We start from the raw sequence: 25,225 nt of genomic DNA, 5'->3' as shown, positions 1-25,225 counted from the left end.
TATTATTCATCTGATATATTCACACGCTTATCCACTTTCCTTCTTCCCCCACCTTGCTGAAATTGTGATCAAGCACAGATCATAGGTTCATCCAGCTTTGTGCTAGGAAGCAACACAGTGCTTGACAGATGACATGTGTTAAATTAATATGTTGGAATAAGCTGAATTATATGAAATAAAACTGAAAATTTAATCAGTTTAAAGAGAATAGTAGGCAAAGGACCATTTTTTCCAAAAGCTATTGATGCTATCTCTCCAGACCTAAAGATGAAGAGCCTTTTTCAGAAGATGTGCTCCACTGGCATTGAGTACAAAATTATTTAAAAATAAATCCCTGTGACCTCTGCTTATAATGCACTTATGCCAAAATGTCTGTTCATTGGTGTTATTATCCATTCAGGTGTGTCAAATCAAAAATGTAATGAAATATTGATGAAGCACTAAGACACAGCCCAGGAGACACATTGCACAGAGTTGCTAGAAGGAACAAAAACTCAGGAACACAAGAATTCCAGAATCATCACGGACACCTCAAGTTGACAGCAACTTTGCCTTTTGCTTAGCTTTTAGATATATCTTGACTTATCTAGTATATCTTCATTGAGATGACAAATGTTTTTTACTAGAATATTTTATCACAAAATTAGCAGAATAAGGATCTCATTCTTCAGCAATTAATGCCCATTCATTCTTAATTTCCATGAGAGTTGCATGGTGAAAATTCATAATATGTCTTTCCCATTTAGGCTGGAGTATGTAAAATGGATACTTGAACTATATTACTAAGGACAAAATAGGCTATTTAATGAGCTCTTGTCTGTAGGTAAGAGAAAAGGGGAAATATAAATCAAGAAGAGACTGCAAAATAAAGATGACATTCTTGTTAAAGTCTATTCTATGAGAATAAAATCAATAAAATTATCATTCTGCATGATGTTGTATTTAGCAACTATATATTAAACTGATAAATACAAGGTTGTGTAGAATTTGTACAATTATTTTGTTAACTGAAGCTCTCTCAAAATTTCGCATCCTCCTTCTGCCTCCAAAATGTGAATAAGCAAGGCAACAGAGTCTATTGCCTGAAGTGAACTAATTATCATGGCTGGCCATTTTCCCTGCAAAGTGCCGATGTAGTTTAAAGAACTAGATGTCCTCAGTATTCAGGTTATTCCCTTGAAGTTCCAGCTAAGCAGTTCTGGACTGTGATTCATTGTTTCCAGCCCAAAAGGTTACAGTGAGTCATAAAGAGTGAACAGTGAAGGTTGACTCAAGTCCTGATAGACATCAAATATGATGTGTCCCATGTTTATCCCACTGACCCTATTGACCCCTTGCCCCCAGCTCACCGTGGTTCAGCAAGACTTTGGTACTTTATGTTCCCTTCCCACCCCCAGGCTCTTCACATGGCTCACTGCTTCCTGTGGCTCAGATTGTTACTGAAATGTGGGGCAGGATGATTTGAGGTCAGCCCTGAGGACTCTGGAACCAGGTCCCCAGGGCAGAATCCAGTCATACCACTTATTAGCTGTGTGACTTTGGACGTCAGTTTAACCTCATTTCGTTCCGTTTTCTCATCAGTCAAGTGAGGATGATGAAACCTGGCTCAGAGGCTTACCTTCTGGGTTAAATTACAAATAGAGTGCTTTGATCAGTGACAAAATAAAATGCAACATCAGTAAACTTCTTACCTAGATATACTCAACAAATTATATTTTAAAAAGCAGATTACATAGTGAATAGATAGTATTATCCTTGTTTTGTAAAGTGTATGTGGATAATGACAGAGAAAGCTGGAAATAATACTCTCCAAAATGCTAACAGTGTTAAACTTTGAAGTATTTAACTTTAAGTGGTTAAGTGTTCAATTCTTATTTTTTTCTATTTGCTTTATTGTATTTTCTCATTTCTTCTACATTGATTAGGTATATTTTGAGTTTTTAGGAAAACATTTGGAAAAGGGTTACTTAAAGATGGTTGGCCCTACAAGGCCTTAGAGATCACCCAACTTTGTATCTTTATTCTTTGGGAAAGAAGAGAATTGAGGACCAGAGGAGTAAGGTGAGGAAGCCTCAGGGTCAAATTCCCAGTGCTCCATCCCCATGCTACTTAACTGAGTTTCACAAATGCTGTTTGGGGCTCTAGATTAACAGATTTGCCTTGTTTCTTTTCCACTGTGATTTTTAAATTTTTTTGTATCGATAGTTCTCCTAAATAACTGTATGTTGCTATATACTATTTACCTCTAGGAAGTATAAAATTGAGTTATTAGGCAAATGTGAGAGAATTTTATATCAGAGTTTATCTAGATATTTTGAAATCTGCTTTGGAAAAATAATATAACTTGCTATGTGGGAAAGTGCACTTGTTGCTTAGGTACCATGAAGAAGAAAGATTTAATTGAGAAAAGTATATCACAATTATTTTTATGACAGGTACTAGTCTCTGGATCAATATTAGCCAACTGCTGGTTATTAATGATGATGAGCTTGCTCTATTATGAGCTTCCTACACAGATCTCAAAGAACTGTCCCTAAATTTCTATAAACAAAGGTAATAGATTACCCATAGAGCATTAAGTACAAGAGAAATCATAGATTTAGATGATAGATATAATGACTATTTCTTCTGTCTTTAATCACTATACCTGACTTCCTCTAAAATGGCTAAAGAAGAGAAGAATTAGCAGAGATTAGTACAATCTTGGGAAAGTGAGGTCATGTCCATGAGGATGTTTTATGTACATTACATACACAGGTATATAATTGAGCAGGAGTTATTAAATGACCTTTGCCTTTTATTTCCATTTTCCTTGAGGCTGGCTGGGGATTGGTTTGGCAGTTCTCTGTTTTGCTTATTAGAACCAAGACAAATTTTGAGCAGTTTACAGCCAGTGTCTGTCTGATGGGTCTGTGCTTTGTATAGTGGATGTTAAATATTTTTTAATATTATCCCCAATTAGAACTCTAAAGAGAAGACATACTAAGGAACAGGGGGAATGGGGTTTATCCTCTCTTTGCATTTCAAAATCTCTCTCTCTTTCTCACCTTCTCTTGTATATACATTTATAAACATATATGTGGTTTATGTTATATAAATGTACATATGTTTATATACACTAGATATATTGTCTTTGGAAATTAAAATGTAAACTTAATTATTTAATATTTATGTTCTCATATATAACCAAAATAACTGGTGATATTTTTCTAACTTCTCACTCATTTTTCTCAGCCTGATTTTATATAGCCATGAAAATGCTGAGCACGGTGAGCACTGAAGCGTTTAACATTCTCACCTGAAATCAGCTTTAACCCAGTGGACAAGGGTCTAGCTGATAACCTCAACTTCCTGCAGTTTCAGAGCAAGGAGGACAGAAGTAGATGTGCTGGACATAGGGTTGAGAACGTCCCTGATCAGTGCCAACCAGCTTTGTCTTTTTTTGCCGTGGCCTCACGTGGGATGCAGTGAAAGGGGGATGGGACTAAAAGTCGAGAGGAAAAGAAGTCATGAAATTTGGGCTGTAGTCTCAGATCTACCACTAACTCACATGACAAGAATCAGGCCATTTCTTTGATCCTCTGTTTTCTTAGCTATTAAAATGTTGGATTTGTAATAAGTCAGAAGTATGTTTAAACCTAGTTATCCTCTAAGATTCTAGTCACAACTCTTCTGCGCTACCTTACTCCAATCCCAAAATTCACACAGGCCCGGTAGTATCCAGGGCTAATCAACAGATGCTATTCACGGGCTCGGATTTCCTCCCAATGCTAAGAACCAATCCTAGCACAAAACGAGGTGCATTCCCTCTTTCTGACCAAATAGTCATTTGTGAGCCTTCGCCTCTGTGACCATTAGTGGCTCAGAAAACTATATTCCCCTTAAAGTTCCAAATTTAAGACCAAAGACTTAAAAATGGAAAGGATAAAACTAGACTATTGTAGGATATTCTATAATATTGATGCAATATAATGTATCCTCCATTATGATATGTCATCTGCCCTTAGCGAACTTTTCTAATACTGCCCCAAGCTGGATTAGACCCTCAAGTAAGCATTAGCACCACTGTCTGTGTTCATAAACAAAGCAGCTTGATTTTTTGACCACTTAATTAACCTCGTGGGATAAGATCAAAAGCTCATTCATTAAGCAGATCTTTTTTTTTTATTTTAAACTTGATCTACAACCTTTTATTGATGACCAAGCATTTAGATTAGCAAGGATGACAGTTCTGCCTGGCAATGGGTAGAAACACGTTCTTCACTTAGACATATTTTTATGTTACTTAAGATCTAGAATTTAAACACTTTGCTTTATTTTACTCTCACTTCTAATTGCAACTTTTGTCTGGCTTTGTCACAGCAATCATGTCTTGTTTTTAATTCTCTAACAACATCACAGTTGAGGATCTGTGGGCGTAAAACGTGTTTTATGAGGAGAATATCTAAATGACTAGAGGATGTGAGATATTTTGCTAAACTGCCATTGCTAATCTGATTTAATAGTGTCTTAATGGCTCTGGATATTTTGAAGGCTTGACAAGCTTAGAAACTTGGCAGTCAGCTTTAGACCTCTAGCACAGTCATTCCATTTCAGGTCCATGGGGGCCAAAGGTCTTGGATGGTCATTTAGCTAGTCAGTTAGGAAGCATCTGTTAAGTACCCGCTGTGTGTGGTACACTATGAAATATAAAGATGTGATCCCAGCCCCTGGAAACCTATAGTCTTAGAGAATTCCAAATTAATAAAGGGTCTAAAGTTTCATTCTTAGAATTACTGAATTGAGTTCCAGAAAACACATGTACAGACAGAGGGATTTGAAATGAATATGGAAAGTAGAGGTGTCTAGCCTAAAATAGAGATGACTTGGGGCGTTCGTTTGATTATGCATTTAACCAACAAATATTTCATGGAGTACCTGTTGGATACCTGTCATCAGGAATGCAGAAGTCTGTGTATCACAGATTACAGTGCAGCTGAGAAGCCTAACTGTAGCCTGAGGCAGGAGTGGGGCCATATTGGGGGAGAGTGAAGAAGTGAAGCAGGTTCCTTTAAGTTTCTTTTGTAATAAGAGCCAATAAGGAGCAGTGAAGGGTGTAGTGAGATTATGCATCTAATCCCGCCTTGGATGGGAGGAAATCTGGCCTGGTGCTGGGGATCAGCTAAGCTTCCATCAGGAGTTGAGGAAGGAAAAGAATTCCAGGTAGTGGGCACAGTATTTGTTTAGAGAAGGAATCGGCAGACTCCCTCCGGCAGGCCAGTTCGCCCCATGGCCTGTTTTTGTTAAAAAAAAAAAAAAAAGAAGAAGAAGAAGAAGAAGAAGTTTAACATTTTTCTCCATAGAAATGTTGGGTATTCTTAGTTAATTCCTAAATTCTCTATAATTTTTGTTGCTATTGCAAATGGTTTCTTATTTTTAATCACATTCTCTAGTTAGTTATTGCTGATGTACAGAAATGCTATTTTTTTGTGTGAGTCTGCATTTGGCAAGCTTGCTGAAATCTCTTGTTAACTCTAATAGTTTGTCGATTCTATCAACTCTCTCAAACTTAGCTATTTTTCTCGTTTCCTCTAAGCCAGAGGTCAGCCAGCTAGGGCTTGTGGGCCATACAGCCCACCACTGTTTTTGTAAATAAAATTTTATTGGACCCTAGCCATGTTCTTTTGTTTACATATTGTCTGTGGATGCTTTCCAGCTGTAATGGCAGAGTTAACAGAGACTGTATAGCTCACAAAACCTAAATAAAATCCTTGTCCTCTGTCACTTTACAGTCAAACTTTGCCAGTCTCTGACAACATGATAATATCTTTAAATATATGAAGAGTATCCATCAAAAGCCTTGTATTTTGTGACTCCACAGACTTGAACTAGGACCAACATGTTCAAATTAGAGGGAGAGAGAGAGTGTACTGTTCAAGACAATATGAAGCACTTTTTAGTAGGTTGAGCATAAAAGTACTTAATCAAAGGAAGATGAAAGCTGGCTTTCTTTTGCCTAAAAGAAGAAGACCTTATAATTAATTGCCCAAACTGGACACTTAGCCGGTTACTTCAGGATGTCAGGTAAACCAGGGCTGTTTTAGTCAAGCATGAATACTTTAATTCTACCTTTATAGGAGATAGCATTCTGGAATAACTCAAGTTATCTCTACACTTTAATCATTGAGAAGGAAGGAAAGAATTCAGATTTAAAGTTAAAACATGTTTATTTTCACATCCTACAGATTTCTGAGGATACCCTAAAACCCTAAATTTAAGAGGTGATGTACATACAACCTTCAGCTTCCTTACTCCTCCTCTCCAGCATTGTGGGGGTCATTGTTTAGATAGTTGTGGCCTCAAACTCAATGGAAATTCACCCATTAGGGGGTGGATATTGGTAGAAGGAATTCCTTGGATGGTCCCCTAGACCTCACAATGTCTCCTTCCACCCAGAGCAAAACAAGTTTCTTTTAAAAGAGCAAAGTGTAAACTCAACCAAAGGGATATGTAGGACTAATGAGGTATTTCCAAATATTTTTAGCTTAATGAACTGCACATCATATGACTTAGTTCACAAGAAAGTCGATGTGGGAACTTTTCATAAGATGATTTTTGCAATTTTTTCTAGTAGAAAACCCCACTCTGTGGAAGTGGGTAAAAGTCCCTTCTGTGGTTTAATTTAGCAAGCACAGATTCCAGCTAAGGCAGGTGTTGGCAAAATGTTATGGCATCAACTCTGCAAAGTGGCCTCTTTCTGCCAACACAGCACTCTGCAAATTGTAGTTAAACAAGCATGGTGTGTGACTGATTTCTCTTTCATATTCTGTAATTTGCCAGTTATTTTGTTAAATTCTATGTTCTTATAGACATCAGCGTCACCTTAATGATATTTTAGTTTTCGAAAGGGGAACAGTCATTGCCACAAGGTCATATCCAGGGCCCAGTCTCTTGATGGGCATTGTCCCCGGTAGGATTCCATTACTAATACTCTCCCAATGACAAGCCCACAGAGGAGTCTAGTATTATTGTGTCGTACTTTTTGCTTTGGCTTAACAAGTCATGGTCACTACAGAAATTCTTAAAGTGTACTCCCTGGACCAGAGGCTTCAACATCACCTGGGAAATTGTTAGAAATGCACATTCTTGGCTCTATCTCAACTTCCTTAATCAGAAACTTAAGCCCCCCAGGTGATTTTAAGTTTGAGAACCACTGGTTTAGGAAAAAAAAAAAAAAACAACCTAGGAATTTCTAGCCATGTCTTCCTCAGAAGTCAGCTCGTCCAATTATTCAGTAAACAGTTACTGCCTGCATAGATCACCATGAAAGGCACTGAAGAAGGGTAGCCTACAGGTGCCATGAAGATAACAATCAGGTGTGTGTTATTCACATTGTGCTCCCATTGTTAGACAGTGCATCATGTATGGTTAGTGTTACATGAATATTTACTGAATTACTCCATCAGAATATAAATATAGCTAAGCCCTTGACTCCTGAGGACTCTAATGTGTAGAATTTCAAGTACTGAACTTTCACGGTTGTTACGATGGAATGGAAAACATTGACAAACATTCTCATGAATTGAGACGTCTATATTTCTTTATGTTTAAAATTGTAGGTATGAATGTCTCTAAAATTGAAAGCAAAAGTTGTCTCTGTAGAGAAATTGTATTGTGAATGAATGAAATCATGCAAGAGAAAGGGAATATTACTGAGATTATATATCTTGGTTGATTCCGACTGTATGATATGCACTCTTTATTTCTACTTACCTTGGTTGTGACACAGCTAGGCCTTTATATCTTCCCACCTTTTAAATAGTTTGAAGATGGAAAAAGGGTCTGGAGCAATTCCATCGGTAGCCTTTCTCTTTCTGCCTAATCATTCTGTTAATCACTAGAGCAGCTGTAGACCAACTAAGTTCAAAAGTGTACAGGTGGTCAGAGGACTGACTTGAAAAATATACTCTTGTTGTAAGGGGCCTTTTGTTTCATAAAAAATAAAAACGACAATAGCTTTTTAAATTTAATTTAGAACGTAAAGGCCAAAATAGTTAAAATTAAATAAATAGTCAAATAAAAATATAGCTTGGGCCAGATGTAACGAATTAAATGGAATAGCTTGCAGGTACCCCCCCACACAAAATGTTGATAATATAGTTGGAGAAAATTGCTTCCTTCATTTTTTATGACTTTAATACTAGGACAATCTTTATATATAATGAAAATTCTTTAAACATCATCAAAACCATGCCATCCCATCTCTGATCCATATCTTTATGTCCTATAACTACTGCTATAAATCCAGATCAATCTGTATTATTACTAACTCTGTTACTTTAATTTCTATAGCTGTAAATATAGATCAGTGTGTATCAACCCAGAAATCACCCATATGACTACAAAAACAACCTAGAGCTCATTTTAGAAAAAAACCTGGTATAAAGGAGTGACCTCCTACAAGAAGCCATGATGATGATACCTTCGAAACGACTTCCATGCCTGGAAAGAAGTGCATGTTTGACTTAAGGACTACTATGTGTCATAGTATAAGGCCCGTATTCCTCCATCTTTTCCTCCCTTCCACAAATTCCAAATGATCACATTTTTTTTTTCATATGCCTGGTACTAAACTAGGGTATAGAAGTATTTCCATTCCTCCAGGAAATGAAAGCACAAAGGAAGAGATAGCATGTAAATAAATAGCTATAAAGATGATAGAAAATAGTAATTCTGTTTGAGAGGGGCCCAGTATTTTATGTGTAGAATGACATTATTTATATGGCAGTAGTTTTTTTAGTACCAATTAAGTGAAGAAACAATGATAGAAGCTAGCAGTACATATGAAAAAGACTTGATGTCATGCATTTTACGATCAAGATGAAATGACAGACTAGACTCATGAATAAACAAGATTATGAATTGTGTAATTAACATAGAAGAAATAAGATGTTAATAAAGAATAACATGGGGACTTATTTTAGGTAGTGTGATCAGAAAACACTCCTCTGAAGGGACACCGTTTGAGCTAAGACATGTAGCAAGGGAAAAGTCATCCACATAAAAATCATGGGGAAAATGAGAAATGAAAGACATTTCCACACAAAGACTTGCATGCAAATGTTCTTAGAAGCATTAGTCCTTATAGCCAAAAGTGGAGGCCACCTAAATAAATGCCCATTAACTGGTATTATGGGTTGAATTGTGTCCCCCAAAAAAGCTATGTTGAAGATGTAACCCCCAAGTACCTCAGAATATGACCTTATCTGAAAATAGGGTCTTTATATAGGTGTAATTAGTTCAATGAATTCATTATGGATGACGGTGGGTCCTTAATCCAATATGACTGGTGTCCTTATAAAAATATAAAGAGAAGACACAGAGAGAATGTCGTGTGATGACAGAGGTAGAGACTGGAGGGATGGAGCTGCAAGGCAAGGACCACCAAAGACTGATAGCCACCAGCAGAAGCTAGCAAGAGGCAAGGAACGATTTTACCCAGTGTCAGAGGGAGCAGAGCCCTGTCATGGCCCTCATTTATGACTTCTAACCTCCAGAACTGTAAGAGCATAAATTCCTTTTTCTTTAAGCCACTCACTTTGTGTTACTTTGTTGTTAATATGACCAGGGAACGAACAAATAACATGTGGTATCTCCATACGGTTGAATACTATTCAGCAATAAAAAGGAACAGACTGTTGATATATGCTGCAACATGGATGAACCTTGATAACATTCTGCCAAGTGAAAGGGTCCGGATGCAAAAGAACACATAGTGTCTAATTCCATGTGTATGAAATGTCCAGAGAAGACAAATTCTCAGGGACAGAAAGCAGATTAGAGGTATTGCCTGGGGCTGAAACAGGCATGAAGGATCATGGGTGATAGAAATGCTCTAAATCATGGTTTCACAACTTGGTCAATTTACCAAAAATCTTCTAATACCACTTAAAATTGGTCAGGTTTTTGTACGTAAATTATACCTCCATAAATGTGTGTGTGTGTGTGTGGGTGTGTGTGCGTGTGTGCGCGCGCGCGTGTGTTTTAAAGAAGTCAGGGGTAACATTGAGAACTGAGGCAAAGAGGTTTTGTTGCTATCTGGTCATTTAAAGGCCACTGTGGGCTAGAGAATAGGCCAGACGGTGGAGAAAAAGGATCGTGGAGGAGTGGACTTCGACTCAGGGCCTTGGTACGTAGGAGTTTAGGATGAGCAGAGAACAGGGCAGGGGATCTTCTGCTCTGTCTCTGCATTGCAGTGATATTTCAGTTTCTCAGGAAGAGGTCCTGTGAAATATATTTGCTCCTTGGTATATCTTTCAGAGCTGGGTTAAAGAAACCTAGTGTGTATGAATGTTTATAGAAAGAGGAGGCAGGGGGAATCCTGATCACTACTGAAACAGCCTTGCCCCTTGTATTTTAACATCATTGTCTCATCTCCGTCCCACACACGATACACTGCAATGCAGACTGTTTTGATTTCCTGGGAGCACAAAAGACCTCTTTTTCTCGAAGCAATTCTTTTTTTAATTAACACTGCTCTTGGAGTACATAACCACACACACAGCACTAAAAGGTGTTAACTTGTTCCTGCGTTCATAGTCATACTACTGATATTTATGGGACGATGAGTCAGCCGTGCGCTGTTAGTTAGCAAGTTCAGCAGCTGTGTGCGAATGCCGTCATAAGCAAGCGCCACTTCTTTACCAGCCCAGCTTTGTGGCAAATGCTCAAAGAAAGGCCAACCCAAATTTAAGTGCAAGAGAACTCAGACTGGCCAAAAAGGAAAGGAGGGTTTTGAATCTAAATGTGGCAAGCTTGGATTTAGTGTATTTGAATCTAGTTTTGTAGTGTTATTCACTGCAGTGGTGAGAGGCCATAATAAAAGAGGAATCCGGGACCAGAGTTGCAACCCAGAACACTAACTAGTTTGTTGTAAAACTGAAGACAAAGTGCTTTGAGATTACAGCCTTGCTTACAAAAGGAAAAGACAGATTAGGACTGATGTTAATTCTGGGAGAAGTGGTTTAGAGTCTTTTTTTTTTTTTTTAAGATGCATTTATTTTAGAGAGAGAGAGCACACACACACACATAGTGGGGAGGGGTAAGAGGAGAGGGAGAGAGAAACTTTGGCAGACTCCCCACTGAGCCAAGAGCCCGACATGGGTCTCAATTCCATGATCCTGATATCATGACCTGAGCCCAAACCAAGAGTCGAGCACTTAACCGACTGTATCACTGGGTGCCCCTATTTAGAGTCCTTTTGAGAATAGGTTGCTAGCTACAGATCCTCTCTGTGGGAAAGTATGCATCCATGGATGCCAAGATTAAAAAATGCCCAAATAACTCATTTCAAAGGTCCCTTCCAAATCTAATCCTCCCTGTCATTCTATGAAAGGAAAAAACCAGTTATGTTCAACTTTGCACTTTGGATGACATACCTCATGGCAAATCTGACTAGACAGCTATGTCATTGACTGTGCTGATTTTCCTTTGACACATTAAGGAAATCCCCCTGATGCTTCCCAAACATTAAAGCTGCAGATGAAAAGGATAGCCTCTGCAAAATGAGTGGGATTATTTCTCTCTGTCATTGTACCTGTCCTCATCCATTCCATGCATTCCTGAGGGATTCACCTCAGTCTTTTTTTCTGTAACTATGGAAAACCTAAAAGAGAGGTGAAATAGAGGATGCTATCATTTCTTAGTAAGTTAGGTAATTCCAAACTTTGTACTGGCACAGCTGAAGCAGAGACCATGGAAAAGGATTAGAAATTGAATAGAAATAAATGTATTTGATCAATTAGAGCAATGGGAGATGGGGTCAAGATGTGTTGATAAGAAATAATTGATAAGTCATTAGTGATAAAGTATGGACTTAGATTGTTAGGTTGTGTTACCTTGACAACAATCGTACATTTTCTAGGATATGGGAAAATGGGAGAATATGACCTTCAAAGTAAACATGCCATTAGGAAGGTGGGTATAATTTTGAGATTATTTTCTGTAGTTGCTTCCTACTGTCTTTTTTACATTGGTTCAGAATACAATAATACTGGCATTCGATGTTACCTTTGTGCACTAATTTATGATTAATTCAAATTGGTGTTGAAAGTGAATGATAAAGTAATTCACGGTCACAAATTGATTATTCAGATTTTTTTTTCTTATATAGACATAATAAAGCATGGAAGTATTTTTTTGAATACTTAAAATTTTTCTGCAGTATGTTTTCAAAAAGATAATTTATTTGATTTTCCTGGTGACTTGGACTTTTTCTCTCCCGTCCTTTTTTGGTCCATGCCTGCCTTAAAAAAAAAAAAAGGTTTTTTGATAAGTGAAGTTCTATGCACAGAGAATTTGATCCTAGGCAGATGGTATGGCACTGTGATACAAAATTTCCCCTAGCAGTAACTGGGAGAAGAGCCACAATTCAAGGCTGGTTAGAGATAGAACCAACTTTAAATGAAGAAATTAATTGTGCACGTAATGATATATGAGAGCATCCTACATTAACAAAAAAACACTCACATACATTTTAAAAGAACGTCAAAGACTTAGTTCCTTTGTTTATTCACAGGGGTGATGGGCGAATATGAGCCAAAAATAGAAGTGCACTTCCCAGAAACAGTGCCGACGGCCAAAGGAACAACAGTGAGGCTGGAGTGCTTTGCCTTAGGAAAGTAAGTTCTGGTTTCTCTTCCATCTTGTCCTCCCTTCAGCTGGGGCAGGTAGAGAATTGTATTTGCACTGTTCACAGGGATGGTTTCTGAGGTGACCTAAAAGCAAGACAGGCCTTTCTTGTTGTAATTCTATGTATGCATCTTTGATTCTGCCCTCTCACCGTGGAGAGGGGATGTGTAATGGCGCAAGGGAGATTAGGCTGCCACAATTGACGTGGCCACAAAAGAGAAGAGAATGGGCAATTCTGAAAAAGTATTTTGTTCTATTATTGTGACCTGTAATGTGCACGCTCTCTAACCCAGAATGACAGGAAAACAATGGCCTTCATTTGAGGTACATTCAAGCTGACTATTTGGGAAAATATGGACTTTCATTCTGGCTCTAGTTTACAGAGGATACATCAAACTTTTCTTGAATTTCTTTCTAAATTATCAGTCTCTTCTCTCTACTTTGGATTTCCTTCTGTTCTGGCTAAAGATAGGTGAGATCTTATATCTGAAAATTATTCACAACTTTATTATTAAGTCTGTGGAGTGATAAGCCTACTTGGAATCCGATTAGCCTTTCCATAAAGCATCTTTCAGAGGCCACAAAGAAAATGAAAAACAGATCAGTTAAGATTTTCCCAGTGACCCTGAATAAAGGGTTTGGCATAAATGATACACACTATCATCTGAAATGAGAATTTTTAGATCACCTATGGATTTTAATGATTAATATTAATCTCTATACCCAACCCCTTGTCTCCGGCTAGCCCATTGTAACTCCCCATCCTCTCCCTGTGCCCCAGTGTTGACTAAGGCAACAACACTAGCCTGTGCTCAATCCCTCTATCAGCACCTAATCTGTTTCTGTATATTTTTTTGCATTTTACACCAACCATAGAAGAAAGATGTTCCTTTTTATCGTTGTATTTTCAGCTCTCATGAAAGTATTCTTTTGGTTTCCATGTTTTGAAGTCAGGGCAGTGTAAGCTACAATGGCATCTTTGGCACAATACAATACAGTGATAAATTTTATATCCTGAAAACTTACCACATTAAATAAACTATGACATATCTGTAGGACTGAACACTGTACAGACATTAAAAGTCAAGTCGTAAAGCAACATATGAGCAGAGAAAATACCCATGATTTATTGCTAAGAGACTAAAAGCAGATTGCTAAACAGTATAACATGGCCCCATTTTTTTATTTTAAATATATACATTGGGAGACGCAATCCAGGGAAAAGGTGAAAACGGATAGCTGGATAGGCTAGGTATAAATTTGGTAAACTATGCAAGGTGACACCTTGAAAAATCTTTTTTGGAAAAAGAACAAAATTCACATCGTTCATACTTCAAAGGGGGATATGAATTAAACTCTATTCACACTGCTTGAATGGCACTGGAATAAAAACAAAAGACCCAAATTGGGCTCCTCCAGTCTACACAGAAATGTTTGGGTACGCATATCCAGCTGCCAAAACACATCATCATTGCCCACTTAAGAGCAGGAAGACTATGTCTAAGTACAGTTATTTGTAGAGGCATGTATTAAGTGTATATCTCATCAAATGTAAAGGCACCCGTAATGTACTTTTGATAGAGCCCTTTCTGCATTTTGAGTTAGTGTCTGTTGAATTAACTTAAATTGTTCTAAAACAAGTATAGTAGAATTGATGGCTTTAATTTTTTAAATACCATCTCAGGTTTTCCAGAGAAGATTAGCAAGTCTTTAGCCTAATTACTTCTCTGTGTGTGTTTTTTGTGAAAAATAAATAAGTAAATAATTGTATCCCCTGGTAGGAAGCTGCAGTCTTAAAAGCTGTGGTTAGCTTGCTAAACCATTGATTTGCAGACTCAATGATGTCCTCCTTGCAATTTAAGATGTGTTCTCACAGTTATGGCTGTAGGATGATAGATGCCTTGAGAGTACATAAAGACCCCACAGATGGCTTCTTTCCTTATCTTACTATTTTAAGTGAAATTTCCCCAAACCACTCTCCTAGCAAACGGCTGCTATAAGTTGGTAAGGTTCTACAGAGAATGTTCCAAGCGACAGAAAGTCGAGGCTACCAGTTTCTTCTTTCCTAACTCTAAAAACTGACACAATATCACTTATGTCTTATTTAAATAATCAAAGTGGTCAAAACCCAGCAGATTTAAGGCAGAGGACCTCATGTGGGAAGAATGTGAAAGAATTTGCAGTCATCTTCAGTCTGACACATTTGTGCATGGACATTTTTCTTTTCATATTTATGATTTAGGAAAAAAAACAGTTATACTAAAACATAATAAGCATATAAAATCTGGTTTTTTAGTGATAATATTACATATTTTTATTTAAGGTTAAGAAAGGTTATTTGATTCTAAGAAAAACAATATATAAATAGTAATACTAGAAATGTGGATATGGCTAAAATCATAAAGTGATATGTGAATGAATAAAGTTAGGGGAATACTAAGGCAAGCTTAGATAGAAGAAAGGGGTTATGGGAAGCGTAAGTTCAAATAAAAGATACAGTTTTCTCTAATTTGATGCACTCCTTTTTATTCTCACTATCAGTCCAGTACCAACTATTATCTGGAGAAGAGCTGATGGAAAGCCTATAGCAAGGAAAGCAAGAAGACACAAGTCAAATGGAATTCTTGAGATCCCCAATTTTCAGCAAGAAGATGCTGGTTTATATGAATGTGTGGCTGAAAATTCAAGAGGGAAAAATGTAGCAAGGGGACAGCTGACTTTTTATGGTAAGTTTGCATTTCCAATTTATCAGTTGTCATGCTACAGACCTTTGGTATTAAAAGCATAAACGGGAGGTGTGCATTCAGGCTTTTCAGAAAAGATTTTGTAAGATAGGACTGTGTAAAACTCTAGGTTTGCTGCTCATTCGCTTATCTGGGGTGATTCTGGGTGTGGAGAGTGAGGGTGGGGGGCAAAGACGTTGACAGAGCAGAGAGGAAGAAATCAGGCTGAGGTGTTTGGGAGATAGGTTTTAGTGGGAATGCACTTGCAAAGGAGGTGTTTTTCTTCTTGTCATCAGGCTGTAAACCTGACACAGGAAAGCTTTTGTGATTCCTTCTCCTGGTGTATTTCTTTTTAAACTGTGTGCTTTTCTTCTTTGAATTTTGATTTGGGGCTCATGTTAATTCTTTGTAATTGCTTCTATTTGATAGCAATTTAATGTGGTACCATGAACATTTCAAAATGCACACTCCCCAAATTTAGTTCCTATCAGAGTGCAGCGTGACAAATCTCTCTCACCCCAAAGACTTTTCATGTGCAGCTGCTCCTATTCCAATCAAATCGTCGGCATTGATCCAAACATAATATAAATGTAAAACTGCTAGCACGTGGTCATCAATTTAGCCAATCTTGGAAAGTCTGTGAGGGTATCGATTTGAAATCCAAAAAGGGATTTCATTGGATAGGCATTTTGAAAGCAAATTGAGTTCTGCCAAATTGGAACATGTCTGAATCCCATCTTTCTGGGATATTGGAAATAACTATTGTAGATTGATAATTATTCAAAAATAGTTTAAATATACAACGATGAATATTAAAATGCTGTGAGTAGCTCTTCAGGGGCAAGTTGTAGCAAAAGTTTTAAGTGTTCGTATTTTTTACAATAACAGATACCACCAAAGTCTATTTATTTCACTAATTCTTCTTCCAAAGCATTTGGTTTTAAGATATAGCCAAAGATTTTGTTCATTAGTCATAAGATCTTCTTTAGAAACATGATTGGAAACCGACTGGAGATTTTGGGTATCAGCTAGCTTGCAGGGAACTCCCGCACATGACCTTCAGGATTTAGAACTCACATACCTGATATATCCAGGGTGGCAGGTGAGCATACATGGTTCTAGAAACCGTTTCGCATGATGACCTGGGCAACAGTTGTTTGAATAAATTTACACACTCCATTAATCATTCATGTTTCTTCAACAGTTATAAAGACCTAATTACTCGCACGAAATGATGGACTTGATATTTGACCTTGGCTCTTTCTTAACCTGTGGTAGTTGATACCTTATTTGATTGTTTGAAAAGCAAAAGACTCTATAGTTCATTGACTGAAAAAACTTAGGACCAAAAGCTACATATTTGTTTAGTGAGATAAAATTGATATATTTTTCAAGTGTTTAGGGTACATTTTTCTCAAGAGCATAGTAATGATTTCTTATGTCAGGTAAGGACAACCTGAAACTATTCAGGTAAATGGCCAGTGTTTTCTCTTTTTTATTAGCTGAATAATTTAGTTGTGGTTGTTCCGAAGTGTTATTTGAGTTGCTCAACTAATTGAATAAAGTCATTTTAGCTTTCGTGATTTTCTTTTAAGTGAGGTATCTGTTTTTGTTACGAAAGTATAAAATGTTCTGTAACCAGGAGTTGGTATAGTGCTTTCTAGTGGGTCAAAGTTTTCCTCCGCTAGAAAAAGAATACTCCAGAGTTACTGTTCTGGAGAATCAAGCTTGTCACTGGCCCTCAGCCTTGTGCAGTAAAATGGTTTTTTTCTTCAGGGATCCTGCCCTGGAGATGAAAATCAAGTTCTAACAGTGTTTCCCTTTTAAATGGAGTTATCTGCATCCATGCATGGGGGAAAAAGCGGAATGAAATCTGCCTGCTTTCCGAAGATAACTCAGCTTTTTTCTCAGTTGTCAACCACCCTTGATATTAGAAGCTTGTCAGATCAGTTGAGTTTAATAGCACTTGGCTGTTGCATCTATGTTTATTCTTTTGTTTTTCCTCAACTAGCATATCAGTGACACAGAAATTATCGAACTGTTTTCATTGTCACAGGAGAGATTAATTATACAAAAGTGCTTGGCTGTCATTTTTTTTCTCTTATTTTTTTGGTCTCTATTGGGTTTTCCCAATGCTGAGTCCCTAATATCCAGCTGTCTAGATCTCCAATTTAAATGAGTTATTATAATTAAAATCACTGTGTAGATCACAAAAGGGGAGAAAATAGCCCCAGTCACTTATCCATGAACATTCTGTCTTTGTTGACAAGAGAATTTCTTACAACATTAAGATGTGCTATGCTCAGGGATTATAAACCATGGGTCTGAGTTTGGAAACCTGCTTGTCTTTTTATGGTTCCAACTGTTTATTCTGTTCATCAAGTCTCCACTTCAACAACCACAGGTGTAATGCCTTCTCATCTGGCTTAGCAAAACGGCCATTTTTCTCATCTTACACTGGAACCATTTAACCTTCCTCCAAAGGCCTGCTGGACATGGTTCCATTCTTCCCATCTTCCCTGTGTCAAAAGGATAGCAGCCCCTATTCCTGGTTGGAGTGCTCCCACTATAGCTCTATCTTTATGTTAGCATGTGCTACTCATGTTTGGGCTGTGTGAAGAATTAAATCTAGTTCAGACATAAAACATTTTTTTTTATATAAAGATTTTTTATTTATTTATTTATTCGACAGAGATAGAGACAGCCAGTGAGAGAGGGAACACAAGCAGGGGGAGTGGGAGAGGAAGAAGCAGGCTCCCAGCGGAGGAGCCTGATGTGGGGCTCGATCCCACAACGCTGGGATCACGCCCTGAGCCGAAGGCAAATGCTTAACCTCTGTGCCACCCAGGGGCCCCTCAGACATAAAACATTTTACCCTACCCTGTCTTTCCAATTTATTTTTGCCATGACTTATAGTTGACCAGGGAGGTCTAGTTTTTGTTTTGTTATTTTGTTGTTGTTGTTGTTGTTGTTGTTGTTGTTGTTTTGAGTGTAGTTGACACGCGATGTTATCTTAGTTTCAGGTATGGGATACAGCGGCTAGATAAGTTTATACATTATACAGTGTAGTCTAGTTTTAATCTGCTCTTTCAGACATTTTTCGCATAAAAAAGTTTCTACAAAAAGATCTGTAATTTTCAAGAGTAAAATACAATAAATCTTTGTTGCTAAAGGTAGAAATTTTTCAGGAATTTTAATATATTATTAATTTGTTCAACAACTATTTTCTTCATTGTCTGCTGTATTGTGGCAGCAAAGACAGTGAAAGAATTCACCCAATTTATAACAAAGGAGATAGAAATTTACTGAACACACTGCAAGGGAGCAGCAGGCAGGACAGCAAAGGAGAGAATGTCTGCCATGAGGCAGTGGTGAGGGGCGTGAGGGTGAAGTGAGGGACTGTGGGAACATATGGAATCTTCCCTTTTTTGGTAATCTTAGGAACTTCGGCTTGTTGTAATTGGTCAGTTAGGGCCTATGACTATTTCAGGGTGGGTAGCTTGAGGATCCTGTTTGCGTTCAGCTTGATGGTCACCCTGGGCCCTTTTGACTTGTGCAAGTTTCCATTGCTTGAGCCTGTTGCCTAAAGAGGTCTCTATACCTATGGTAGGCAGTGGTAGGCCGTACAAATCTCTGCCCTCAAGGAACTTGTATTCTACTAGAAGTTGAAGACAATATACTATTAAGCAAATAAATGAGCTAGAAAATTTCATATTGTGGTAAGAATTATGGAGAAAATAATCAGGATGATATGACAGAAAATAACAAGGAGGAGGGGAAAGTCTTCATAAAATAAGGTAGTCAGGGAAGACTAGTCTGAGAATTGAACTGTGAGCTGAAACCTAAAGGATAAGAAAGAGCCAGACTTTCAAGGGAAGTGCATCCCAGACAGAAGATAAGGAATTGCAAAGGCCCCAAGACAGGAAATTACTTGACATGCTTGAGCTGCCTCAAGGAAGCCAATATAACTAAATCATGGTGAGAAAGGGCAAAAAGTTTTGAAAAATAGGGGGGGTGACACATACCTTACAAGCCAGGCACAGAGTTTGGGTTTTATTTTGAGTATAATGGGAAACCATTGAGTATAATGGGAAACCATTTTAAGCAGGGAAATGACTCAATATGATTCATGTCTTTAGAGACCACTCTGGTTGCTTTGTGGTGAATAGATTATGGGGAACCAAGAGCAAAAGCAGGGCAGCCAGTCAGGGAGCCATCTAGGTGAGATGTTGGTGGCTAGGACTTAAGGAAAATAAATGGAGAGACTTAAGATATATTTTAAAGTTAGAGCCAATTAAACCTATTCTTACAAACTCAGTGTGTAGATGGAACTACTTCCCAAAGAGATTATGTTTTAAGCTGATTTAAGTTTACATAGTAAGAAGCAGAGCTAGATTCCAAATGCCATGCTTGAGGTTCTTGTATTTGAGTGAGCATTAGAATACCATGGAAAATTTATTAAAATACTGAATGTCGGGCCCTGTGCAGAGGTCCTGATTGTGTAGGACTGGGGCAGGACCTGAGAATTTGCATTTTTTATAAGCTATACTTCAGTAATGCTGTCACAGCCTGTCTAGAGTCCACACTGTGAGAACCATTGCTCTGTACTAAGCTGTTTGCAAGTGGCAGTGTGAAGCAGAGATGAAAGTACGTGCAAGGTGTTCCTGGTTCTCCACAAAGCTCACAGCTTGCTGTCACATCAGGTATTGCAGCCAGTCTACATAGAGAAAATAGAATGAGAGTGCTAAAGTAATTATCTTTGAGGAAGGGAAAGGAAAGTATAAAATGGGTTTAATTCACTTGATAATTACTCATTTTTTCTACCTCATTGTGTCTGTATAGTCACTTCCTTTCTTTCACAAATAGACCTATAGTATTATATAGTCATCATTTAGAAGAATGAAGTGTGAACTAAAAGAACCTGATATTTTTAATACCTTTTGTATTTCTCCTATAGGTAACACGTGTTAAGAGAGTACAATCATCATATTTCCATTAGGAAATAGAGAGTATAATATTTTTTTTTAAAGATTTTATTTATTTATTCGACAGAGATAGAGACAGCCAGCGAGAGAGGGAACACAAGCAGGGAGAGTGGGAGAGGGAGAAGCAGGCTCCCAGCAAAGGAGCCTGATGTGGGGCTCGATCCCAGAACACCAGGATCACGCCCTGAGCCGAAGGCAGACGCTTAACCGCTGTGCCACCCAGGCGCCCCGAGAGTATAGTATTTGAGCAGGTTATAATTCATAGAATCCTGTCACATTTGAACTGGAAGGGACTATTGGGGCCAACCCTTTGATTTTTATAAGCAAAGAAAATAAAGCCCAGAGACATAAAATAACTTACCCAAGATCATACAGTGAGTGATAATCAGAGCTATGACTAGACCTGCTTTTTCTGTTATACTGCATGTTACTTTTCCTACCAAGAAGACATTTTAATTTAATAGGTAAGGGAGAAATTCACTAATCATCCAGATACTTTTTCTGCATATTTTCCACAACCGGCGTCATAAAATGAAAACATCCAGATGAACAGTTGACTTTCTCACTTCCTATTTTCTAAGATAATCAACTGATTATTGAGTCCCAAAGAGCTCTTTTTATTTTCCTTTCCAAATTACATATTTAGTTGTATGTCTAGACCTTGTATGCTATGGTCCTTTGGCTCGAATGGCAAAACTGTAGGCTTGATGACTCTGCAAACAATGTTTGAGTATCTCTAAGGTCATCAATAAGTGAACACAGAGCATCATGCAGCATAGCATACTAATTTTCCCCCGGATATGCTACGTATATGTGATCACTAGATAATATTCAGCCCTACGAAGTGGCTTAAAGGGCATAGTGACCAAAAAATGAACACAGCAGGTAAGGTGATTTCACAGTAGAACAACAGTCTGCTTAATTGTCCTGGACAGAAATGATAAGGAGACCCTCAGTTTCCCTCACTGTCACTTAAAATAAAGTCAACAATAAAATGGCTTGCTGCAGTTCTTCAAGAGAACATAGTATAAATTATGGCCAGTGGGAAATGATACAGAAGTAGGGTCATGAGATCCTTAGCCCAAGAGAAGCTTCAGATGAGGGAAGAAAAAGTCATGTCAAGGACAACATATTGAAATACAATTCAATTCCCTTACTCTATATTGTCATAGAAAGCAGAGGTGCTATTACGGTTTTTATCCAGCAAGCAATGCTGTTTAAGTATACTTGTGGCAAGTTTTACATAAGTGGATTCATTTATCTGCAAGTTTCTGTGCTTGTCTAAAGTAGGAGTTCTCACACCTTTGGTTTCAGACCCCTTTTTACCTTTAAAAATTATTAAATACTCCAAAGAGTTTTTGCTTATGTGGGTTATATCTACCAATATATACCATATTAGAAATTAAAACTGAAAATTTAATTTAGTAATTCCTGTATTTTAAAATGACAACATGTTAACATAATTAACATATTTTAAGAAACTGACTGTATTTTTCCCCAAAAATGAATGAGAAAGTGGGCATTGCTTATGTTTTTGCAAATCTCTTTAATGTCTGTCTTAACAGAAGAAAGCTGGACTCTTACATGTGCTCCACTAGCCAGGCTGTCGCGATGTATTACTTTGCTTGAAGTATATGAAGAAAATCTGATCTCATACAGTAGAGATAGTTGGAAGGAAAAGATCTTATGGGCTCTCTGAAAGAGACCTGGGGAACCCCAGTGGTCCTGAGGCCACACTTTGAGAGACACAAGCCCAAAAGAATGCTCCCATCATCACTGATGGCAGGGTTGAACAAATTTTTGAGAGCCTATAGATAAAGCATGGATGTTGGAGGCCAGCAAGCCTGTGTGACCATCCTAACTGAACCACTTTCTGAATCGAGACCTTAATATTTCTGGGCCTCATCTATAAAATGAGGATAATTCTGTTTAGCCTACAGGTTATTATAAGGTTGAGAAATAACATGTATAAAGTGATGCTGATGAGATACTCCATAAATACACAGTGTCAATGCTTGGTAATATTTTGCTCGGAAGGTAGAGAGGGGAGGGAGAAAGGGATAAATTCAACTCAGTAAGAGCAGATTCTGAGAATTACTAGGTAGTAATTAAGTTGAAAATTAAAAGGAAATTAATCCATGTTAGGCTAGAATAATAGCTTGGTTTTCTTGGGTAGAAGTGGGCTTAGTGAACCAAGCTCAAGGCCTTACAAAAACAATACAAGGGATGGCACAAAATAGGCTGTTTGTTCCAAATGAACAGTATGTATTCACAAGGACTATAATTGGAAGATCAGGGAAGACTTCATGGAGGAGGTGTTTCTTCAGAGTAAAAATAGGTTAGGAATGAAGTAGAAGAGAATACTCCAAAAAGAAAAAGTGGTAAGAACAAAAGTTTGAAGAGGAACTGGCTTATTGGACTTGAGGACAAAGAAGACCCTTATTTGACAGGGTCTATGCATTCACTGGGCATAGTTCACTGCGCATACAACTTTATACAACATATAGTTGGAGAGAAAGTAAGAGAACTGGGTAGAACCAGGTGACAGAGTACTGTAAATATTAGCCTAAAAATATGAAATGATGATAATGTTCTCTTAGTATGTATAACGTTTACAACATACAAAACACATTCACAAATCTTGTCCATTATGTCACACACGGATTATTTCCTACAATCTTATGCATTGTATTTATTAGTGAATACCTATTAGTAGAAATGTGCTCGATTGCCCTCTAGTATGCCTTCCCAGTAGTTGGCTTTTCTCTTTTTTTTTTTTTTAAGATTTTATTTATTTATTTGACAGAGACAGAGACAGCCAGCGAGAGAGGGAACACAAGCAGGAGGAGTGGGAGAGGAAGAAGCAGACTCGTAGTGGAGGAGCCTGATGTGGGGCTCGATCCCAGAACGCCGGGATCACGCCCTGAGCTGAAGGCAGACGCTTAACCGCTATGCCACCCAGGCGCCCCTGGCTTTTATCTTTTATGCAGAGTTTGTCATTGTTACCTGTGAGAGAGTTGGCCAGAGGCAAAAGTGCAGTATAGAGGTAAAGAGACCCTAAACAGGAGTGCCTGAGTAAAACACAAATGAACTGTGAACCCAGGAGATCCAGGAATTCAGTTGGTTCAAGATGTAATCTAAAGACAACATGTTAAAGTTAGAAGAGACTTCAGACACTGTCAGGTTCAAACTCACCTCAATTTAAATGAGAAAACAAGCTTTCGATCTCCAGGCTCCAAATCCAAGCTGCTTCTTACAAAGCAAGATTTACATGGCTTCAGCATAGTATTTTTCAAAGTGCATGTGTTGTTTAATCATAAAGTTCCTTTTTTTTTTTTTTACATACAATTCTCAATATTTAAAACAAAGCAAGTCTTCTCTAGTTGAAGACAATACCTCCCCAGAACCCTCAGAGCTCCACAGAATTGAATTGGAAAGCCCCTGCCTTAGGGTGCTTGCCCGCTGTTGTGTGTAGAGTGGATGAGAGCCTGAAGTCAGAAGATAGGGAATCATGAGGGCTGAATGAAGATCAAATGTGCACCCTACCTCAGAACGTATTGACGAGTATTTCTGGTAAAGCTGGTCTTTCCATTCAATGACTTGTGCAAATGGGATGTCAGTGGTTTAAAAGGAGACTGTAAGGGTAAGTTGGAAGACTGTCTACAGTAAGGTTTCAAAATAGTTCAAGTGCCAATGCTGGGAACGTTGGATTGAAGGCGAAGATAATGAGAATATCTCAATGATTTTGTCAACAATCCAAATTTCGAGGCTGGAGATAAAATTTGGGAAGCAGCTGTATGCATAGGTGGTAAATTGAAGCCAAGTAATTATCTTCAGGTTCATAAAACCCACTACCAATGAACTTCTGAAGTGTTGTTAGCCGAACCTCTGCATTCCCTGGAGGTGATTCATCTTCCCCAAGACTGTGTTAGAAACCAGAATAATTTCAAATGGCTACTGGGTCATCTTTCTAATAGTAATTTAAATGCTTTTCTCCAGCCTATCCTTTCTTTTACATTTATAAATTTCTAAGTTCTGAGGCTCAGGATGGCATTTCTTCCTATTAGAAATTTCTGGTTTGGGAGAATCAGAGATCTAGTTACCTTTGAGAATTGTTTGGCCACTAAGTTCAAATTCTATCCATCTACAATATAAATTCTTATTGGATATGATGCTTGCATGATTCCAGTGGCTGAAATACACAACGATTTAGGTCATTTCTGGCAGTTATTGCACAAAAGATTGAAATGAAAAGATTGTTCATTTATCCAAGAGACTAACAGTGTCACAGGTCAAATCCAACACAATCATTTAAACTTATATTTGAATTTGTAGCTTGAGAACAAGACTTGATATGTTTTGTGGGGGGGATTATTCTGTTTCAAACTTTGAAAGAACATGAATCACCAAAATAGATGATTTAATAAGTGGATGGGATTAATTTTGTTTAATATGTGGGATCTACATGTATTACCCAAAAAGGCACTTAAACATAGCTTTCTTTCTGAAATAATAGTGCTATACAACCTGTTCAGGCCTTGTTGAGAGCTATTGTTTAGGCATGGAGGCATAAAGCATTGTTGAAACTATAACCGCCCCACCCCACCAGCCCGAGGAAACCAGGTTCTCTCTCATGTACTAAAATGGGCCGCTTGTTATTCAAAGACTTTGAACTAGGTGACCCAAAGAGATATGAAGAGATGAAAACCATTTCCATCAGACACAGGACTTTATACAAGAAACTCACCCACTTAGATCTGACTCATCCGGTCTAAGTGAGTGGCAGCAGAAGTCTTCACTGTGTGGGCGTTTGCCCGATAGATCTGCAACTGGCATGGTAAAAAGAAA

The 25,225-nt window shown here is 37.9% G+C and overlaps 1 protein-coding gene across 1 annotated transcript in view; it reads left to right on the top strand.

Annotated features, from left to right (window-relative positions):
• The window catches only part of CNTN4 (contactin 4), a 297,038-nt gene that overhangs the window by 125,450 nt on the left and 146,363 nt on the right, over nt 1-25,225 (top strand). Inside the window, exons 6-7 of the mRNA XM_040628130.1 lie at nt 12,557-12,659; nt 15,211-15,395. Coding sequence (XP_040484064.1) covers nt 12,557-12,659; nt 15,211-15,395 — 288 coding nt within the window. The remainder of the gene's footprint in view (nt 1-12,556; nt 12,660-15,210; nt 15,396-25,225) is intronic.

The sequence above is a fragment of the Ursus maritimus genome, unplaced genomic scaffold, assembly GCF_017311325.1.
Source record: "Ursus maritimus isolate PB19 unplaced genomic scaffold, ASM1731132v1 scaffold_14, whole genome shotgun sequence".
Taxonomy (NCBI): Eukaryota; Metazoa; Chordata; class Mammalia; order Carnivora; family Ursidae; genus Ursus; species Ursus maritimus.
The sequence above is the reverse complement of the archived record's forward strand: the minus strand, read 5'-3'. Positions and strand labels throughout refer to the sequence as shown.